The 22,109-nt window shown below is 38.9% G+C and overlaps 1 protein-coding gene across 1 annotated transcript in view; it reads left to right on the top strand.

The window, feature by feature from the left end:
• The first annotated feature begins 418 nt into the window (after positions 1-418).
• Positions 419-22,109, top strand: part of ttll11 (tubulin tyrosine ligase-like family, member 11) — a 43,362-nt gene continuing 21,671 nt past the window's right edge. Inside the window, exon 1 of the mRNA XM_079815761.1 lies at positions 419-1,676. Coding sequence (XP_079671887.1) covers positions 1,146-1,676 — 531 coding nt within the window. The 5' untranslated portion in view covers positions 419-1,145. The remainder of the gene's footprint in view (positions 1,677-22,109) is intronic.

Below are 22,109 nucleotides of genomic sequence, written 5' to 3'. Positions count from 1 at the left end.
GCATAAAATATTGACACAAGCGCTCCCTCTGCTGCATCACAGAGGCATAGGCTAATGTGACCACTATGAGAAGACTAGTAGCCTACAGACATCTAGGGTTTCTCATAAAATATATTTTTCAGTCCTCCAATGGTCACAAAATATGAAATACTGAGATTTTGTATGACACGTTTTTTCTATGTTTCCCATTCATTGCAACACATAGGCCTACATGATTGATAATCATGTAGATGAAAAATACATTTTACAGCTCACACACATTATAACAAGGGGATATAAACACTAAGAAATTCTGGAAATAATTAAATTTTCATTTTCATTGTTTGGCTGTGGCTAGAATGATCACTGATTTTTCGTTTCGCGAATAGCGCGAGTCCATCGCAATATGTTGCTGCCATGTGCCTCGACGGCTTCCGTCAGTTGAGTTCCGTTGTCAACAGGACCAAAACACCAGCAGCGACAGCACACGGGAGCTTTACTTCTGGTCAGTCCATTGGCCATCAGCTGACACCTAAACCTGTCCGGCTGCATTAACTTAACCACGTCTTTGCAAACAGCAGGTAAACGGAATGCACGCGATGTTTTTATTTGGAGATACGGCGTCTGTTTAAACGCGCGAGAGCAGTCGGTGCCCCACACCGGCACTTTAAAACTGAACGAAACTGACAGGGGGAATGCGGTGATGCGCCCAGCCATGCCCTGCGCTCGTCTTTCCCATGTATATCCCCCGATATGTGCAGTTAGTTGAGTGTTTCATATAGAATGGGATGAAGCACAATTCCGTATATATGCAGCTTTTAGTGTTGTTACAGGCGGTCAAGAGCCTATTTTTCTCAGCAAAAGGAAACTGGACAGCCCTTGTGCCTGGAGCCACTCCTGTCCCGTTAGATCACCATCATAAACATTCAGCACACTGTAGTGATGTGCTATCTGTCAGTGCTAATAAGGTCTTTATAATGTTCAGACTGGAATAATGGAGTCCGTGTGTATTTACGCTAGTTTATCGGGCTCCATAGTTGGCTGTTTTATAGACTGGTTTTCTGTTTTTATGCTTTAGTTTGGTCCATGTTAGCAGCTTATGCTAGTAGATAATCCTGACATATTCATCTAAATGAGATAACAAACCGTCCGACCATTAATTAACTATGAGCGATCACTATGAAAGAGTGAAGATTGAGCTTCAGCAGATGAAGGCAGTGGAGAGCGAGGCCGCGGCCGACGAGCAGCAGCAGCTGTCCCCGGCCTCGGTGTCTTCAGTCCCCGCTGACGTCTCCTTCGCGGCTCGGAGAGACCTCACCAGAAGTAGCATCAACGGGAGAAGTAGGAGTAAAAGTAGGAGCAAAGCTGACGGCCACGAGAGACAGGTGAACGGCAAACAATTGTCAGATCTGACGCCGCAGAAGTTAACGTTAGACTATTCACAGGAGAAAGGACAGAGTCGCGTGAGCAACGAGCAAAACATTAAAGGTACTTTAAGGCTTTTAAAGGGTAAAACGGCGGCAAACGGTCACGTTGAGTCATGCCACAGACAGACGGATGGGAAATGTGAGCACCATGGCAAAGAGGACGGGAGCAAAGTGGCCAAAAAGAAGAGAGCTGTGACAGTGGACACCTCCAAAGCGAAGACGTCGCTCGAAGCGCTGAAAACGAGCATCAGACAGCTAAAATGGAAAGAGGTGAGTGTAGGCTACCCCTATGTTTTGGCACCTGACACCTCTGCCTTTATTTACTTTTCATTCTGATTTGATAGGATTGTATAGCATTCCATCCGTTGTTAGGGAATTCTTGGATTTGGGCTTTTTTTTAAAAGTCATTATTTATTCCATTAATTTTAAAGTAGCTAGCCTGGCTTGACTTAGAGAATTTTGAACTATCAATCGATATAAAGCTGTTCACTTTGTAGTCCTAAAACCCAGAAACAATTTATTGGCTCCTTTGAAACAGTGGTTGGTTCGTTCAGGAATTTCCTTTCTATGGTTTTAATGCTATCTAATGCTATTTCAGGCATTCTGATTAATTTACACTGTCAAAGAGTTGGATTCTCATGCTAAACATGGCCAAAATAAAAAAAAACGAGTTGGACATATGGCAGAGTATTTCTGTGCCAAATACACTCCTTCAGGATTCGAACAAGTTTCAGAAAGTTGTTTGAGTACGGCCCTGTATGACGTCATAAAGTGTATGGGCACTTCTCCTGGATGAGTGCGTGCGCACGTCAGCCAGAGCGAGATGAAGAACGCGCCCATCAACTAGGGTTGGGTACTAGTTTGTTACCGGACCAAATCAGAACACAGATTTCGGTGCCTCATTTTGGTGCCACTTAAATTCAAACATGCATTCGTTCTTTGACTGGCGCCAAGCCAGAGACATGGTGGCGGCGCCCATCGTGCATTATAGATCAACTAACATGATTATTATAAAAAAATTTAAATGACAAAGCACATTCACTTACACATATTTGAAAATCAGAATATCAGATAGTTCATGACATAGTTAACAAGTTTGTGAATATTTTGTATAAAAAAGAAAAAAAAGAAATAAAACCGATACATCTGTCATACAGCACTATTGTGGCTGCTGTGTGTCACGTCACGTGAGAAGCATGTCGCGTCGCCATGGAAATAATAAGGCGATGCTAAAATATTTAGCCAGAGAATATGGTCATATTTCTACAAAAGTATTGCTGAAACTTGAAGCTGGTTTGTAGCACACCAAGAATACAGACTACTTTGCTGTTATTAGTACTGTAACCGTTATTTAGTGTTAAATTAGGCCTATTGTAGTTGGCTTGGGTGGCTTAGGTTTTATTGTGAATTTGTTATGTAAATTTGTTGTGTTTTGTATTTAGCCTATTTATATTTATATATTAAAGTATACTTTGAATAAATTGTTCAATTTAAACTTTTTTTTCCCATAAAAACCCATTCTTTAATGTCATTCACCATTGTTTTGTGGCTCTTTAAAAAAAAAAAAAAAAGTAAACTGCATCAAATGTAGGGTTGGGCATCGAGAACCGGTTCCAACTTGGAACCGTTTAAAAAATAACGATGCCATTGGAATCGTTTAGAAATTTTGTTTTCGATTCCGATCATCGGTTCCAAACGCGCAAGTTTTCGGAAGTGCTTGCCGCGCCCGTTTGTTCTGTTGCAGCCATGGAGCACGGTAAGTGGCGCTCAATTTTATTTCACTAAAAAAAAAAAAACCTGGGTCGGCACAGTGCAACACATGACAAACTTATTTCTTGCACGGGAGGATGCACTACAAATATGTGGTGTAGCTATAAATTAACGAGTGTAGCGTGTTTGAAATGCTGCGCAGGTCTGTCCCTCGGGCAACCCTGCGCTAACCAACGTTATTAACGGGATAGTTCACCCTGAAATGAAAATAAAGCCTTCTTTTACTTACCCTGATGTTGTCCCAGTGCCCTATGTCCTATGACATTTAAAATACTGTTCCTGCACGCGCTCCTTCCTATTATGGCAGTGAATGGCGATCAGCTAAAACATTACAAAAAGTAAACAAATGTATCACGCAACGATACAGGGAGACGCGCGCCATATGGAAAGTGTTCAGTGGGCACATTATAGGTTTTGCGAGAAAGAAACCGTATTATTCAGTCAAAACACTGAGCTCGGCCGTTATTCTGAGCGCGCTCCTCTGTGTAAGTTACACTATGAGCTGTCAGCAGCCGCCGGCGCTCATGCCTACTATAATAACTCGCACTGTTGTCATTGCACCCACGATAAGCACACACACACACACACACACACACACACGCGCGCGCACCATTTTGAGAAATCAAGCTCAATAGAAAAAAACGCGATTCTCGTCTTTTCTATAACGTATATGATAAGAAATAATACTAATAATATAACCTCCTTAAGTGAATATTGTGTACCGGTTGTCATGACAATATTGCACGAGGCTACTGCGGCTTGGAGTGCGCACACACTGGAACACGCGCATTTGAACAACAGCTGGGTGAGTAAAAGATGGCTTTATTTTCATTTCAGGGTGAACTAACATTATCCCACCTCATCATAATCAGGTAAGTGATTGTAGTGTAAACCCCTTGACCAAATTGCGAATTGTGGTGAACAACAACGTTACTGAAATTATTTTTCCCCCTCGTAGATAAATGTAGCTATACGCAAATTGCCCACGCTAGTAGCAGTCCTAATGACTGCTGTTAATGCTATTGTTAAACCGAGACTCGGTGTGGAACTCCATTCACCTTTGCAGCAAAGCAAGTGAAAAATGCCAGCGGAGAAAGTCCCAAAACTAAAACTCATTATTGAATCAAAATACAATTTTCCTCTGTGAAATGAGCCTGTGACATGTTGTGACTCCACCCCTCAAAGAATCGGAATCGAGAATCGAAAAGAACCGTAATCGAAACTAAGAATCGGAATCGGAATCAGAATCGTTCAAATCAAAACGATGCCCAACCCTAATCAAATGTCTGTTTTGTTGGCAATCGGAGCGTAAGTGCATATAATGTAACCAACTCGAATTTATAGTGAATCGAAAGTTATCCAGGGATAATGCCATGATTAATTTTCTCTGTGTGTGTGTGGCATAGGTGTGTGTTAGGGATGAAACGGTATGGAAATTTAACATCACGATTATAGTGACCCAAATTATCACGGTTATCAATATTATCACGGTTTAGTTCAAACGAGATGAAAGTGTTCAAAAAGAACTGATGCACACACTTAAAACATTTCAACAAGTTTTATATTTGAAAATCAACAAACAACAAATAAATCAAGCAGCTCTATGCACTTTTTTAAGCTAGATTCTGTGGGATTTCCTTCCTTAATGGCCGTCGTCAATAGCAACGCATAACGCATAAATAATAATAATTTGTCGTAAATATAATCTCTAATATTATCTCTGATGAGAATATTGCTTGAGAATATATTTACAGTGTTCAGCAATGATGCATTTAAATCTAGCATATTTTGTGTTAGAGCCCAAACAGTATCCAAGTGAAATAATGCATATCCATATTTCCATATGATTTGACAGTTTATTTTATTAAATATCAAAATGTGTGCATCATACCTGACACCTAGATGAACACTTTACAGTCAGTTTTATGACTGTCATTCTCTTCAAATGCTGAAGTTTGAAACGTGTAACGTTACCAATGTTGTATGTAACTTTAGAGACGGTCCCTAAATTCACCAGCGTTATGCCAGTCATATCAGACGCGCTGTGCTTCTGCTGTGTTTTTAAAACCATTTTCGCCGCTGAAATAGAACAAAAACAGTTCAACCACCATATGATGAATGAATCTCCTGCATACATCGCACGTTTATCTCTGCTTTTAGTGTAGATTTCAGCGAGTGAGAGCGGCGCGCGCTCTGAATGAAACTCCGGCTAATCTGAACGCCTCTGATTATGAGATATTGCATTCATAAACTCAATAGAAACACGTGTGAGTGGTTATAATGCGCAACGCGATTATAACAGATGGCTTTTGAGAAGACTATTATAAGTTCAACAGCCAGAGTGGCTAGTGTGCAGCCGAAATAACGTTACACCCGCAAATGGCGGTTGTTAATGTCAAGCCCTGATTATTATCCCTTAAATGTTAGTCTTGACTAAATTTGTTCGTTCGCTTCACGTTATTATTTCCCAGATGTAGTTTTGGTATTGAGGTCAAAGTCCACTTGCCGTTCGTAGTTTTGAAGTGTTTCCCCTATAGGGCTCGGGCGTATGACGTCATTACTTTGCGTGGCGGCCATGTTGATGGCCTCATTTGCTGCTACTCGGACTACTGCGCACTGTTTATAGACGTGCTCCCTCTCAGTCGTGTGTCTTAATTTGGCGTTATTATTGGAAACCATGGTAAACCGTTGCTGCATTGTGGGGTGTAACACTAGATCACATAATCGCCATGGGAAAAAGTTCGAAAATGGATTAACTTTCCACCGCTTTCCTGCTTGGAGACACAACCACGGAGACCAAGTATCCGAGGTAACAAAGAGTCGTCGGCTCGCTTGGATCGCGCTTGTAAGACAAACTGTTACCTGGGGATATGGTGTTGGCTGATCGCGGCTTTGACATAAAGGACAGTGTGTGGGACTTATGTGTGCCGAGGTAAAGATCCCTGCTTTCACAAAAGAACGCTGTCAGCTGGATGCAAGAGATGTGGGGAGCACAAGAAAAAATGCCCACCTCCGAATTCACGTGGAAAGGGTGATTGTAACCGTCCGCAAGAAGTACACTATTTTGTCAGATAAAGTAACGATTCACATGGTGTTGCCAAGCAAGGACGAAGACATGACATTCCTCTATAAGATTGTGTATGTATGTTGTGCTCTGACAAACATGAGCCCTAGCGTTGAAATAAAATAAATGTGCATTAAATACAGCCATAAGTGTCTGTTGCATCCATACCCACAATCTTCAAAATAAATATACTTAAATCAATATAATGTGCAAAAGCAAGAAGTGTCACACAATCGCAATAACCGTATAATGTGCAAAAGCAAGAAGTGTCACACAATCAGATATTTTTCAGTGTTTATTTGCAAGTAGTGCAACCCGAGAACACAGAACGGTGCAGAATGCTTCAAGGTCAAAGGTTAACGTTACATAGGCTTCATGGTCTGCAGCTCCTGAACCCATCCATTTGTGAACTGCAAATTTCATATAAATCCAAACCGTTAATAGTTCCAATTTTGTCCATATACCGGTCCCTGGCTTCCCTATTTAACGTATCCCGGTAAATTCCACATCCTTTTCGGGATTTTAACATAGTTTTTCTTTCTCCCAACTCTGCTTCTCCTCGTTCGATTTGCTGTATGTTTACATTCGCGAGGCCATCAACATGGCCGCCACGTCCCAGAATGCAACGCAGCGCCCGAGCCCTATTACAGTGACTTTCTTCTGGCATGTTCTGCAGACAGGGTGACCATCTTAGATTAAGTTTCCCTCAGGACTTTTGTAAAAGCCAAAATATGACCACACCTCAGATTTGGTCCTTTTAGAGGCTGAACAATCCCCAGAAGTGCTGTCACTGCCTTCTGCCATTTCTTATCATTCAAAAAACAGCGGTGCTGCGCCTGACTGACGCTGACTACACAGGATTTACCGCGAGTTTTCACAACCGTGATAATCACACGCGGTTTTAATGATAATAAAATTTTATACGATATTACTAACCGTCACTAAATTTTATCGTGGTTTATCGTGAAACCGGTAATCGTTTCATCCCTAGTGTGTGTGTGTGCTTGTGACACTTCAGCTCTGCCCACTGTATGAGTTCGGCTGTTTTCGGAAAGAATTGGTACAGCGTAAATGTCTTTTTATAAATATGATAAAAGTAAAGACTCTTCTGAGATATGAAGGATGCAATACTACCAGTGTTGGGTAAGTTACTCTAAAAAAGTAATCAATTACTATTTACTAATTTTATACATCTTTAATGGTGTAATTAGATTACTGTACAAATTACTCTCTCCAAAAAGTATTTAATTACTTATTACTAATTACTTTCTAAATCCTATATCAACCTCGACTAGTTAAGTGATTCAAGGATAGACATGAAACGGCTCTTTTTATTCATTAAAGTAAATAATATAAAACTACGTAAATTATTCTTATTAACTGACCAAAGTATTACAAATGCTACAGGATGCAAAGGATACATGAAAACATGCATTTTAAAGTTAAGGCCTGTTAACACCGGGACGATTTTTGCGTGCGTTTATCGTCGACGTTTAACGCCTCGTGACTAAACAAAGGGCGCCGATGTGAGTGTGCACACCGACGCGCAAAATGCCAGGCGTAAAAGCGTCATTTTAAAAAAAACGCCTCGGGTTCGTTTTTTTATTTTGACACAGCGCGTTAAAAACTGGCCGACCAATTAGATCGGCGCTTTTGTTCACGTGCCTGGAGCTGCTGAAGTGACAGTAAAACACGACTTGGTGGCGCTCAAGCACAAAACGGTCTTCCCGCGCACACATTGATACGACGAAGAAGTAGTAAGTAGACAAAGAAGAAGATGAGCTGCTAATGCTGCCTGCCAGTTAGCAAAAAGTGTGTGAATGGTTTTGGCCATAGACATAATATATCTGTGGTTTTGGCAAGCACGTAAATACTGTCTCTCCTCTTCTTCTGTGTGACAAGCGAGTGTCAGAGGCGTAAAGTGCCGCAGCACTACCTTGTGTACCGGGAGCGCATCTACTGAATGTGCACGTTCACTCGGTGTACAGGCCTTAAAGGGTTAGTTCACCCAAAAATGAAAATTCTGTCATTAATTACTTACCCTCATGTCGTTCGACACCCGTAAGACCTCCGTTCATCTTCGGAACAGAAATGAAGATATGTTAGTTGAAATCTGATGGCTCTGAAAGGCCTCCATTGGCACAATGGCACTTTACACTCTCAAGACCCTTAAAAGGTACTAAAGACGTCATTACAAAGTCCATCTCACTACAGTGGTTCTAAAATAACTTTATGAATCGGTGAGAATAGTTTTTGTGCGCAAAAAAAACCCTAAATAACGACTTGCATAGTGATGACGATTTCAAAACAAGGCATCATGAAGCTTTGAAGCGTTATGAATCAGCGAGTCGAATCAGCGGTTTGAATCGCCAAATTTCAGCAGTTTGGCGGTTTGACACGCGATCCGAATCATGAATCGACTCACTGATTCATAACGCTTCGAAGCTTCATGATGCCTTGTTTTGAAATCGTCATCACTATGTAAGTCGTTATTTAGGGTTTTTTTGCGCACAAAAACTATTCTCGCGGATTCATAAAGTTATTTTAGAACCACTGTAGTGAGATGGACTTTGTAACGACGTCTTTAGTACCTTTTAAGGGTCTTGAGAGTGTAAAGTGCCATTGTGTCAATGGAGGCCTTTCAGAGCCATCACATTTCAACTAAAATATCTTCATTTCTGTTCCGAAGATGAACGGAGGTCTTACGGGTGTCGAACGACATGAGGGTAAGTAATTAATGACAGAATTTTCATTTTTGGGTGAACTAACCCTTTAAAGGTCCCATGGCATGGCATTTTTCTATTATTTTATAATGTTTCCTGAGGTGTACTTATATTGTTAGTATGATTTTTACATCCAAAAATTTCATAATTTAGAAATAAAAGGCATTTTTTCTATACTGATGTTTGCCCTGTGGCTGAATGCCCTGTTTCAAGGGGCGTGTCTGCTGTCAGACTTCAGTGAAAACGCCCACTGTTGTGATTGGCTGACATCTTTGCATTTGAAATGTTGCGGAGGGGGCGTGGTTTAGCGAGGCACTGCACACACTGCAAGCATGAGAGAGAGAGACTGACTGACAGGGCACTCCTGAACCATGGAGAGCTGGAGGAAGTTTTATTGTAACATACTTCATTGTAATCAGGGCTTAAAAACTGAAAAAAATATCAATCGGTTCACTCCGAGCAGAATCGATATTATAGCGTTTCCGTTTTTGCGTTCCTCAATAAACCTTACTGTTCCGAGAACGGTTTGATTTGAAAAAATACCGGTTAATAACGTTATTTTAATTTAGCCTATACAAATATGTATAAATAGACTTATTTTTCGCTCAATAATAATAATACGCATGGTAATTAAACTTGAATATTTATTTCATAACATTTTTAAAACCACAACAGAAATACCTGCATTAATTACAAAGCATAAACAGCGGACCTGTTTTAATGGAGCGTTAGACAATCGAAAGTGGCCCTCTTATGCCTAATTCTTTTCAGAAGAGTGATAACATTCTTTGTACATAACTTTTTTTCAACACGACTTGTTTAAAAATCGCATGAATAAAGAATAAATAAACTGGATAACCATTGCTCTTTTAATGCACCGTCAACTGGTAATTTCAAAGCAAACACTGCGCAACACGTCCTTGCATCACATAATCAAATTCAGTCAGCTAATAAAGCTTGATCATTTAATGCAATATAACATACCATTTAATACGAAGCATCAACCGTCTAAATAGAAAACATTGACCTGTCCTCTATTGGCAATCTGAAAGACTATAGGAAAAATGTTTGATAGATGCTAGTAACCTACTTGGATAGGCTTAAACGGAATCCATAAACTAGCCTAAATCAGTCTATTTGAGCTTAAAGTCCGTACTGCTTATTTAAACATACGAAAAGAATGTCCTCCAATACCTGCGCTTTCATTGTAGACCTCAGCGGGGAAAGAAATGTACTTGAGGCATGAAAATGCGCGCTCTACACTGACTTGCGTACCGGTAGATTCATAGATGATGGTGCGCGGGCATTTCACTCACGCTTGGTCACTGCCCAATTAAAATATTAAAAGAACGATAAAATAACGTTATTAACCGGTTAATGGCCATTTCAAATTAACGTTTCTGTTCAGAACGATTCAAATTGATTTTGATTTCGTTGTTGTTCCTCTCAAAATGTCGTTCGTTTCCGGTTTTCGTTCCTTGAACCGGTTCAGAGCCTTGATTGTAATGTATCTTATAATTCGTTTTTGTGTATATTTTTGACATTTATGTGCATTTAAATAGGTTTTAGGTCTGTATTATCTGTGCAAATAAGTAGGGACTTTTATTTTGACGGGTGTTGCAGTCTACGGAGCGATAGGCAAAAGAGGGAGCGCTCGTGAGAGCTTGCGGTTCATCATTCAGTGGGTTTAAGCAGATTTAAAGTTTACAGTTTGTTTAGCACCCCCCGAAAAGACAATAGGTGTGTATGTGCTTGTTTACTGTCATTTGTAATTAGTATGTTTGTGTATTTCGCTGTATTGTTATTGATAATGCTATGGAGAGAGAGTTTGTGTAAGAGGTGTTTATGGGCACTTTGTTTTTTTATTCAGCTCTTACAGTGATTTTTGGAGATAAACGGTTTCAATAAACTCCTGAAACATCAGTAAAGTCTAGCCATCATTCGGACGGGGTCCGCTACATTTATTGTACCAAGTTGTTGCTGTTGTTAGCGCGAGCTTATTTGTATCTGAGAGTTCTGAATAAACAGTCCCAGTCACGTCGACTCTGTCATTGCAGCGCGTTTTCTCTCACAAAATGCTTTCACCACAACTAACAGCAAACACAACGTCGACATAAATACAGTAAGAGCTTCACTGTGCTGCATAACAGCGTCATTCATTATAACGGCAGTTTGGGCAAGTGTGCAGATACACTCGCGATATGTGATTGACAGCTCCGGACATTATAAAGAGTGTTATTTGATCGCTCTCTGTAGTTTAATCACTTAAGAAACGGATATGTTTCATGCTACTAACAGAAACGATCGTTTTAGTCACTGGCTTGATTCACTGATGCATTACGCTTAGGGCATCAAGACGGCGATCATTAAACGATCTAGAAAGAAAGTCTGAGTGAACTTGAATGATTAGCTACACATCAGAAATCACTGATCACAGATCAGGCATTAATGAACACTGTTACTCACTGTTTGTCGCGGTGCTGTCGAATCCATTTCGTGAAGTCTGTTTGTAATGCCTGTGCTGACATAAACTGAATCCATTTTCTCTGAGTGCTCTGGGCGGGCAAAGCAGAGGAAGGGGGAGGTAACCTTTCCTGTTATGACTTCATAACAGGAAAATTCCAGATCAGCTCGTCTGAGCTCTCATTTTCTCAAAGGCAGAGAAAGACAGCCAGAACTCGGTTTACACCTATCAAAATTTCTAGCTACTTGGGGACCATATACAGGCTAGGGGAACTCATATTAATGTTAAAAAAACCTCATAAAATGAAATTTTCATGCCATGGGACCTTTAAGACTTAAAATGTTGTTGTTGTTGATTCCACTATTGCATTATATGTAATAGTTCTACAGTCTAAAGTATTTAGTTCAGTTACATCAGAAGTAAGTGTAATTAAATTACAGAAAAAATAGGAGTAATCCCATACTTTACTTTTTCAAGGGAAAAGTAATTAAATTACAGTAACTAATTACTTAGTAACTAGTTACACCCAACACTGAATACTACTCTATAGGTACTCAAGATTAACTTGAGATTGGCATAAATGATGTGTGTTATGAACCCTTTAAGAAATGTGGGTCTTAAAATTGTATTTTGCAGGCTTGGTTAAAAGTTATGGAAATTCATTCATTCTTAAGTCCATTACTACCAAACTCAAAAAAACATACATGGATTATAAGTAATGTTTCTGAGTCTAAAATATTGAATTTGGTTAAAAATTCTAAGAACCAGTCGATGCAACACTACCTGTACAGAAGCTTAACTGCTGTAATATAAAACTAGTATCAGTTTTAATCCTACAGTTCCCTGATGTCACCCTTAACCGTAACCTCACCTCTCAAGACCATTAATAGACCTGCTGCAGGAAGTATAGTAGATCTTTCATTTGCCCTTATTTTATTCATGACCTATAATCCTGGAATACACTACACAACTTTTGCATACGTTGCGTAGTGTATGATAGGGGAGGAAAAAAAAAAACGATACAGCATAGTATCGTGATATTTTGTGTGGGGATATTGTATCGATACAAGGACGGCAAGTATCGATATTTTCAGGAACTGAATTTCAGCTCATATTGTGCAAAATAAGCTCTGTGCTTATAATAATAATACAATTATACATAGTTTTCAGACTAATATCACAAACAGCACATAACTCTCGCTCACACAAATGTGCGCAGTGAGCTGTGTGTAGGAAGCGCATTATCGCATATTTCTGTACGTGAACTTGTCCATGTTTATGTGTTAGTTACGCGTTGATTTGACATGCGTGCAAGCCAGCTGCGCACTGCAATGCAACAGTACTTTCGCTCGCAATTACAATCAAAGAAGCTGTGTATATTATTCCAATTCTAGGAATGTCAGCGCTCTCGTTCATTAGACAACACAATAGGCTTGCTGCGATAGTCCTCACTTGCCTACCGCGGCACCGCCCCACCGTCGTTTAGATTTTTGTTATAGTAGTAAAAATAATTTAGTTCAGTTAGAGAATAGACTACAATTAAAAACTGAACATGCAGCCTGATCCGAGCGAGAGTCGCAGCACAGACCATCGATTGATAGCAGATTTCATTCATCACAAGAGTGAGGAGCTAAATGACAAGACGACGGTGGAAGATTTGGTTTCAAAGCTAAAAGTGCCTATTTAAGTGAGTTTGTCATTGTACTGTTTTGCCTTTACATTGCATTGTACTTTATATTCGCCCCCGAATTGGCGCTAATTTTAGCGAAAGTAAAACGTGCATGGCCGTATTAATTTTGCAAGACTCAGCACATCGCAATAAAAAAAAAAAATCGCAATAATATCGTATCGTGGCTTAAGTATTGTGATACACCCCTTGTGTATGAGGGGCACAGGCTCTTTTTTAGGCTCATACTATATGATTCTATCTGGTTGGGGAAAAAAATCAAAACATTTAATATTTTGAGCCAATTTTAAAACACATATTGCTTAATTTGCTGTGTGTCTTCTAGCAACAAGGCACATGTTTCTGTGTGATTTTGATGTGTTTGAAACAACTTATAAGTCTGGTGTGTGATCTTTAGTCTTTTAGTGTATGATGTAGTTTTTTTCCCCTCTGTAACCGTTTTCAGTCTGCAATTGTATAATGCCTAGTGTTCTGAGCCTGTTTAGTCGTGTAGTGTTTTCCCGTCTTTATTTGTCACTGAAAGATCTCACTGTTCCAAATTGTAAAGGGAAACAATTCTGCTATATTGTTACATCTATTCTAGATGAATCCATTGGACTTGTCTACACTTTCTTTAGGCTTCCACTTACTGTACACATGGCCTGTAGGCTTAATATTTCAACAGACATTGAAAGGTCTTTAACCTTGTCCTTCCACACCATTTGACGAACACACGCATATGGTTACACTTGACAGTTTGTGTAAAGTCACTCTGCATTAAAAAAAGAAACGCTCATAAATACATTGATAAGCTGTCAATCTATACCATGTATGAAGTTCTGTGTGGTGCACAACACCTGGCAGGCTGGAGGTAGTGAACGGTCCCGCTGAATGAATGTCTACACCCCTGTCTACTCATCTCCAGTGAAATATTATGAGCCTTTGTAATTCAAAACTGCCTTGTTAAAGGTCGGTTTCAAGTTTAAGCGTATCCATTATACCTTTTATCCTGTCTGCTACACCAAAGGCTGATTGAAGGGCAGGAGGAGTTCCCACCTGCAGTTTTGAAGACTGTTATTTCTTGAAGTTATTTAGAAACGTAAAGATGCAAAGATCAATTTTGATAGTGAGAGACAAACTATAATATATTATCTGTAAGCAGTTGATAAGGATAAGGTTGATTGAATTTTAATGATACAGAGAAGCTTATTCATGTTTTTAATTTCTACTTTTTTATTATTATCGTAATGCTTTGTTTTTGTCTTTGAACAATCACACTTAACCGCGTTTACAATTAGTGCAAAATGCTGCAGCCAGATTACTGACACGAGCAAAGTTATTTAATCATATTACATTTAATCATATTACACACATTATTGTTGACATATAAAGTTTTAAATGGTTTGGCACCTGTATTTAACTGAGCTTCTGAGACCTTATGAAGAAGGGAGATGTCTGAGATCCTCTTTTAACAAGCTACTGGATGTTCCAAGAACTAGATATAAAACCAAAGGAGATTGAGCATTTGCAGTGAGGGCTCCGAAATTATGGAACAGTTTGCCAATTGATATTAGAACATCTGAATGTGTGTCTGTTTTTAAATGTCGTCTGAAAACGTACTTGTATAGACGTAATTTATAAAGGTTTTGATACTTTATATTATATTTTGTTTCTTCATGATTTATTGTATATAGCTCTTCATTATGTATTTCAATGATTGTGTTTTTATTGTGTTAAGCACTTTGTGCATTGTAGCGTTAAAAGTGCTTTAAAAATAAAATTTTACTTACTTACGATAGGTTTAAGACCTGCCACATGAGCTTAAGAGCCAGAATTTGCTGCCAACAAGCTGGCAAACTGATGGCAGTGGTTGTCATGACCCATTCAATGTTTTTACTGGGTTCAGCTCAAGTTTTCTACTAGGTGCTGTGATTGGTAAGGCACACTCTCAGAAATAAAGGTACAAAAGCTGTCACTGGGGCTGTACCTTTTCAAAAGTTACACTTTTGTTCCTTTTAGGTACTAATATGTACACTTTAGGTACCAATATGTACATTTATGGTACCAATATGCACCATTTAGGTACAAAAGTGTACCTTTGACAGTCCAGTGACAGTAGATCATCTGTGATCTGAGGTTGTTAAAATCTGAAGGGGTAATTAAATGTAACAAATCATGTATAATCTTTTATTGTGAAATTAAAAATTTGATCAAATGTTGATAATTGCCTAAATCTTTTAAACAACTGAAAGGATCAAAATACATTTTATAAAAACTACATGTCTAATTTATAATATACAGGGATATTACATCAGCACATGAGAGTCAAAAAAGACTAATTTGGAGCAGACGTCACAGTTACGTCACTTGCAGGCGCGCGCATAGTGGTGGCAGAAAAATAGCGATAACAAGTGGAAAATTGACAAAATCCACAGAATAAGAGAAAAATGTTTTTTTTGTGCCTTTGTATGTCAGAATCAGAATGCAAAAATTAGGGTCTTTGTTTTTATAGAATTCCGTCGTTCAAGACTCCCTTTGTTAAACGCAGATGTTTATGTTGCAAGTCACAGATTGGACTGATCAAACCTGCAATGATTAGTCTACTATTAAAGCATGAATTTGATTTAAACAGTAAGTCTACATAATATTCACATATGCAGTTCATAGGGGACATACATGTATAGCAGTTGCAGCATGAAACGTATAACATTTTTATCTCACAATTCTTGACTCTTTTTCTTGCATTTGTGTGTTTATATCTCCCAGTTCGGACTTTATAACTCACAGTTGTGAGTTTATATCACAATTCTGCGGGGAAAAAAGAGTATATCTCACAATTCTGTTTATCCTTCTAAGAATTGTGAGATATAAACTCGGATTTGCAAGAAAAAGTCAGAATTGTGAGATATAAACTCGAAATTAACTTTTTTAAATTCTTTTATTCCGTGGCTTCCACAGATTGCTACTGCAGAACTGTCATTTTCTGCCACCAGGTAGGCTCCGCCCACCAAAAAACGTCAACGCTGTTTGCAAACACAAAATAGGTCTATTGGATGACTTCAGGGAATATTCTCGAGATCACTCATTAAAAGTGATCGCAAATTGCCAAAATTATGAAAAAAGATCAGTCAAGAATTGAACATTATTGAAAATATTAAAACCAGGAATGTTCAAACCAGAATCAGAATGCGTCGTTCGTGCATTAAAATGACAGTTAAAACCAACATGTTGAATGATGCTCACACTTTGGTTGCATCTGTGCATGAAGAAAATTGGCCATTTACATATTTGGATCTGTTGGGATCTAATCGTTTTTTACAGCATTATCCAATGTGCCATCATCTAAAGTTCAATGCATTTACATTTTTAAAGGGGTGGTAAACAACGATTTCACTATTCTAACTTTAGCTAGCGTGTAATGTTGCTGCTTGAGCATAAACAACATCTGCAAAGTTACAACGTTCAAAGTTTAAAGCAAAGGGAGATATTTGCTTTTAAAGAAATCAGTTTCTAAGAACTACAGCAAACGGCCAGTAGGCGACTACACACATTCCTCCAGGGTTGGTGACATCAACAGGCTCAATATTTACATAAACCCCTCCTCCGAGAATATTAAATAAGGGGGGGGTGAGGCCATTTTGTATCGCGGCGCTGATGGGGGTGCGTTGCAGAGCGTTTAACACACAGCATGTTATATGCACGTGTGTTTGAGTCAGCGGGGAATCAGGCGCGCGCAGGGCTCCCTGCAGCACATCTAACAGAGGAAAACATCCACCGTCTTCGCGATTTCAATGCCAGATTTGCACAACGTCAGCTGCGTGAAAAAAACACTGCCGGTGCGTGGATGCACGACGCGCGCGCTGCACATTTCACGGAGGACAACACAAACTTCCACAAACTTCGCGAGTTCAATGCATGATTTGCACAACGGCTTGTCCTGAAAGCTGGATTTACAAACAGAAGCTGTTCACGGGCCACAACCTGTAAGTCTGATTTATTTTTCATCGATGTGTTTTCCTGTAATAGGTTAATTGTACGTTGTAGCAAGGAAGTAAACAGATGACAACGCTGTTCTGCAAACCAGTCTGTTAAATGCTCATTCATACTTAACGTTATCCGACGAACACCTAACGTTACAAACACTAACGTTAAAATCTCAACAGCGAACCTGACATTAGTGTAAATGATTCTTTGATTAGAGCTTTTATGTATTGTTTATCTACAGGCTTGCTAAACATGGTTCTGTGTGTGATTTGGCTAACTTACTAGTTAAAGCCAGTGCTTAGTGTTCGTTTTGGGTTAACGTTAGTTCTTGCGACAGATATTTGGCTATAATCGTTCTAAAAATACAAAAGTAACAGTGCCATTCAGTAGCGATCATTATAGATCCGCAGTCTTTACTCTCGAGGACTGAACAGGTTCTGCTCGATCATCTTCACTCAAATGTTCTGGGTCTGATTCGAGCTCATATGGTTTTATTGACGCCGTTGTTTCTAATACTGAACAGCCTCCGGTAAGGGGCGTGACGTTTCCGACGTGCACTGCGGTTAGCGAATCACAACACACTGGGCCAGCTAACCAATCAGAGCCCACTGCGTATTTTTGAGGGACTGGCTTCATACAACCCGGAAAGCATCAGACCGTTTTACAAGGAGGGACAGAGCAGTGTAGAATGAAGGTCAAATATATGAAAAATAAGGCAATTTTTTTTTAAACGAAGCATGAACACATGTTACAGTGCACCCCACAAACACAGCCAAGCCTTCAAAAGAATGTGTTTTACCACCCCTTTAACATGTCATGGTTGCAAAGATAGACAAAGATCCAGTAATGCAATGAATGCTGACTTGCACCATATGGTCGTGCCTTCACTGTGGTAAATGAATAAGCAGATTCTGGGATAATCTCAGTATCCCACATGTCTGTATTCCCACTACGCTCCTTGCCTGTACAGAACAATTGGACACCAGTGCTTAGAGTACAGAGCTACATGTGTGGTTGTAATTTGTATATTTGGGTTAGCCCAATAAGAATTTACTATGTATTCCCTACACAGTGCATAGTTTACACATGCTCAACACACAAGCACATACATGCACCACTTTAGCGTTCATCAAGACTAGATTATTTTACCCATTTGTCTGTAACACATGAGAGATATCTGGAGGAGGCCCAGGCTAATGTTGCATTGGGTAATGATCTTCTAGCAGAGGAAAGTAAATAGAACTGTCTGTAACCGTTAGGCTTTTAAATACCTTTTATAGCCCTTTATAAGAAGGGAACACTTTTAACGAAAGTATATTAAACAAATATATAAAAAGACTTTAAAACTCCCTTAGTGTGTAACGAGGAAAGTGCTTTCGAAAGGACAGTTCTGACTCATGAGATGCATTGATATAGTGTAGGTCGAATTTAAAAAAAAAATTGTTTCCATGTTTTCAAAGAACAAATGTTCTTCATTGTTTTGGGACAGTTTCTTGTGTCTTTTACCTGCTAAACAATTCCAAGTAACTTAATTTAGTTAAGGCTAAAGGTGATTGGATTGAAAAGGCATGTCCTCATTTCCTGACCTAATGCACGTGAACTCTGACAGAGCGAAAACTTATTCTTAGTCAAGAGGTTTTTGCTAACCCCATACTGGGTTAAGGTTAGAGCTATATATTATGATGCATCAAATAAAGCTAACATGGTAATATTTTGACTCAAATTGTATAAACAATGACAGATTTTTTTATTTTTGGATGCAAGATAATTAAGAATTAACCATTAGTGAAGTCAGTACGCTAACAGTAAGTGCTGGTCACTAAATCTGACAGATGTGTATATCAATAAAGAAGGCAGATATATTTGAATTGTACCCTGCTCAATATTTATTAAAACATAATGCAAAAAGAAAAGGACCATTGTGTTTCACAAGAGGGAAAAGAAATGGAGTTTTGTGTATGGCAGTTTCATGCAGTGATCTATCAAAGTCACGTACTTCAGATTAAAGCAACTGGAGCGAGTAAAGGTCACTTGTTAATTGTTCTTGTCTGGCCTGTAATATCTATGTTTTTGAACATACACACATAGACATGTTGGGTTTTCATGTTTTATTCCATAGACATAATGACTTTTTATGCTGTGCACTGCAATCTGTATTTTCTATCCCTTGACCCCAAACCTATCCCTAAACCTACCCATCACAGAAAACGTTCTGCATTTTTACATTTTCAAAAGACATCACTTAGTATGATGTATTACCTGTTTTCCTCATGGGAACTAAAAATATCCCCACAAGATGAAAAATTCTGGAATTACTATCCCCACATCCGTGCATCGTAGGGTATACCTGAACCACGCACGCACGCACGCACGCACGCACACACACACACACACACACACACACACTGTTGATCATTAAATTGATCAAAAGTGAAAGACGTTTGTAATGTTACAGGTTTTCTATTTTGAAATAAATGCTGTTCTTTTGAACTTTCTATTCATGTTTTCAACATTTATAATAATGAGAAATGTTTCTTGAGAACCAGATCAGCATATTTTAAAACGTTTTTTTTTTAAGGATCATGTTACGCTATAGACTACTGAAAATTCAGCTTTGTGATCATAGAATTAGTTTTCATTTTAAAATATTAAAATACAAAACATTTTAAATTGTAATAATAGGTCACAGTATTAAGGTTTTCACTGTATTTTTGATTAAATAAATATAGCCTTAGTGAGCATAAAAGACTTCTTTTAAAAAGTTGTACTGACACCAAATTTTGAATGGTATAGTCTTGCCTATAGTTGCCACTGATAACAGTAAAGTTAAAGCAAAATATGTTTGACCTATTCCTGGGCCTTTAAAATAGTGAGTGGCACTCTTTATAATGTTTCACTATATTTTTGAGAACTAGGGGTGACAAAAATAACAAAAAATTCTGCGATTTAATATCTTATGTTTAAAAATATTTAACGCAATTAATGCAGCATCCGTTTTTTTCCTTTCCTGAAGTAGATATGCTAATGTATCCCCACGTCACTTGCCTAGAGTTACAGTTTATAATCATGCTATCTGTGTTCAGCTCACCAGCTCCGCGAAGCAAGAGACAGCGACCGAGCATGGTCCGCATGGGATGTTGTTTTGAGAGGATCAATCCTCACATAAAAACATTGATACCAAATGTTGTAACTTGTGATTTTCTTACTTATTGGGAAAATTAACATGCAAAATTTGGTGGGGAAAAAATTAACTGACAACTCTCATTTAAACGGATAGAGCTGATGTTGATAGAGATCACTATATACACTTTTTTACAACGCACTATATTATAAGCACAGCTAAATGTGATGTTTATGTGAAGATTGTTTTAAGTTTATTTAAAATAGAGTTATGATATCAAAGCCTGTCAAATGCTAAAATGACGGCTTTCAATTACACTGTTAAATGGCTATAATTACTCATTTCATCCCCAGAAATTGAGAAAAATACCTTTTAATAGAGACATCAGTAGCAGCATTGTTCAGTGATACATTCATAGTACTTTGTAAAAAGATGCCATTAAACAAATGAACATATTTATGTTGGTTTTATATTATTTTATATTAAGAGATTCTTTGTGAAAATATGTGTTGCATTAAATATATTACACATTTTAATGCTGGGTGCTATAAATCATGATTAATTACTGAAAAATATGCAATTTTATTCGGGGGTTTTTTGACAGCATTAGTGGGGGCATTTTCACAGCTGTAGCATACCTGTAAACCTTGGTGAACTCCTAATCTGATCACAGATTTCGGGTTTCCTCTGTGCACCAGGTGACCAATATAGGAACACCTCCTCACACTCCATTATCCTGTTAAACAGTGATATAATCCTCCCAAAATCCAGCTCAAGACACGCAACCTAGCCTATACTAAGCACACTACCTGCATCCTGATTAGTGCCCTTGATAAGCTACATCACGCTCAACCCACACTGTAGCATAGTCACCATATGCAGGGCCTCAGAAATGTATATCAAACTCACGTGATCAGTATAATGGACTAAAATCTGAACCATGGTCTGTATGACCACATGAGCTCTAATGCATTTTCACCTTAGCTGTTAATTAATAATGCCACATGCACTATATTGCCAAAAGTTTTGGGACGCCTGCTTTTACATGCACATGAACTTGAATGACATCCCATTCTTAATTAGTAGGGTTTAATATGGAGTTGGCCCATCCTTAACAGCTATAACAACTTCAACTCTTATGGGAAGGCTTTCCACAAGGTTTAGGAGTGTGTTTATGGGAATGTTCTTCTAGAAGCGCATTTGTGAGGTCAGGCACTGATGTTGGACGAGAAGGACTGACTCAGTCTCTGCTTCTAATTCCCCCCCACCACCAAACTTTACACTTGGCACAATGCAGTCAGGCAAGTACCATTCTCATGGCAACCACCTAACCCAGACTCATCCAATGGATTGCCAGACAGAGAAGCGTGATTCCTCACTCCAGAGAACACGTCTCCACTTCTCTAGAGTCTAGTGGTTGCATGCTTTACACCACTGCATCCAATGCTTTGCATTGCACTTGGTGATGTAAGGCTTGGATGCAGCTGCTCGGCCATGGAAACTCATTCCATGAAGCTCTCTACGTACTGTTCTTGAGCTAATCTGAAGGCCACACGAAGTTTGGAGGTCTGTAGCTATTGACTCTGCAGAAAGTTGGCGAACACCTGTGGCCATGGAAGTGATTGGAACACCTGAATTCAATGATTTGGAAGGGTGTCCCAATTTTTTTGGAATATAGTGCATCTCAAAAATGCCTCTGTAACTGACACTATTGCTGTTGCAGAAGTATAACTGTTCCTTCAAGTCATGTAGAGTGTAGCAGAAATAGAAATGGTTTATTATTGAAAGGAGCTGTTGTTATTCTGGTACAGTTAGTCTCAAACATGTTGGTTTTGTATCCTTGTCAAAAGTAGGGCATGACATGTTTATTGTGTTGTGATTGATAGTTCTCCTCCTGCCTCAATTCTCTTC

Source organism: Gobio gobio, assembly GCF_949357685.1.
Source record: "Gobio gobio genome assembly, chromosome: 4".
In the NCBI taxonomy this organism is placed as follows: domain Eukaryota; kingdom Metazoa; phylum Chordata; class Actinopteri; order Cypriniformes; family Gobionidae; genus Gobio; species Gobio gobio.
Note: the sequence above shows the minus strand (reverse complement) of the source record. Positions and strands in the feature narration are given on the sequence as shown.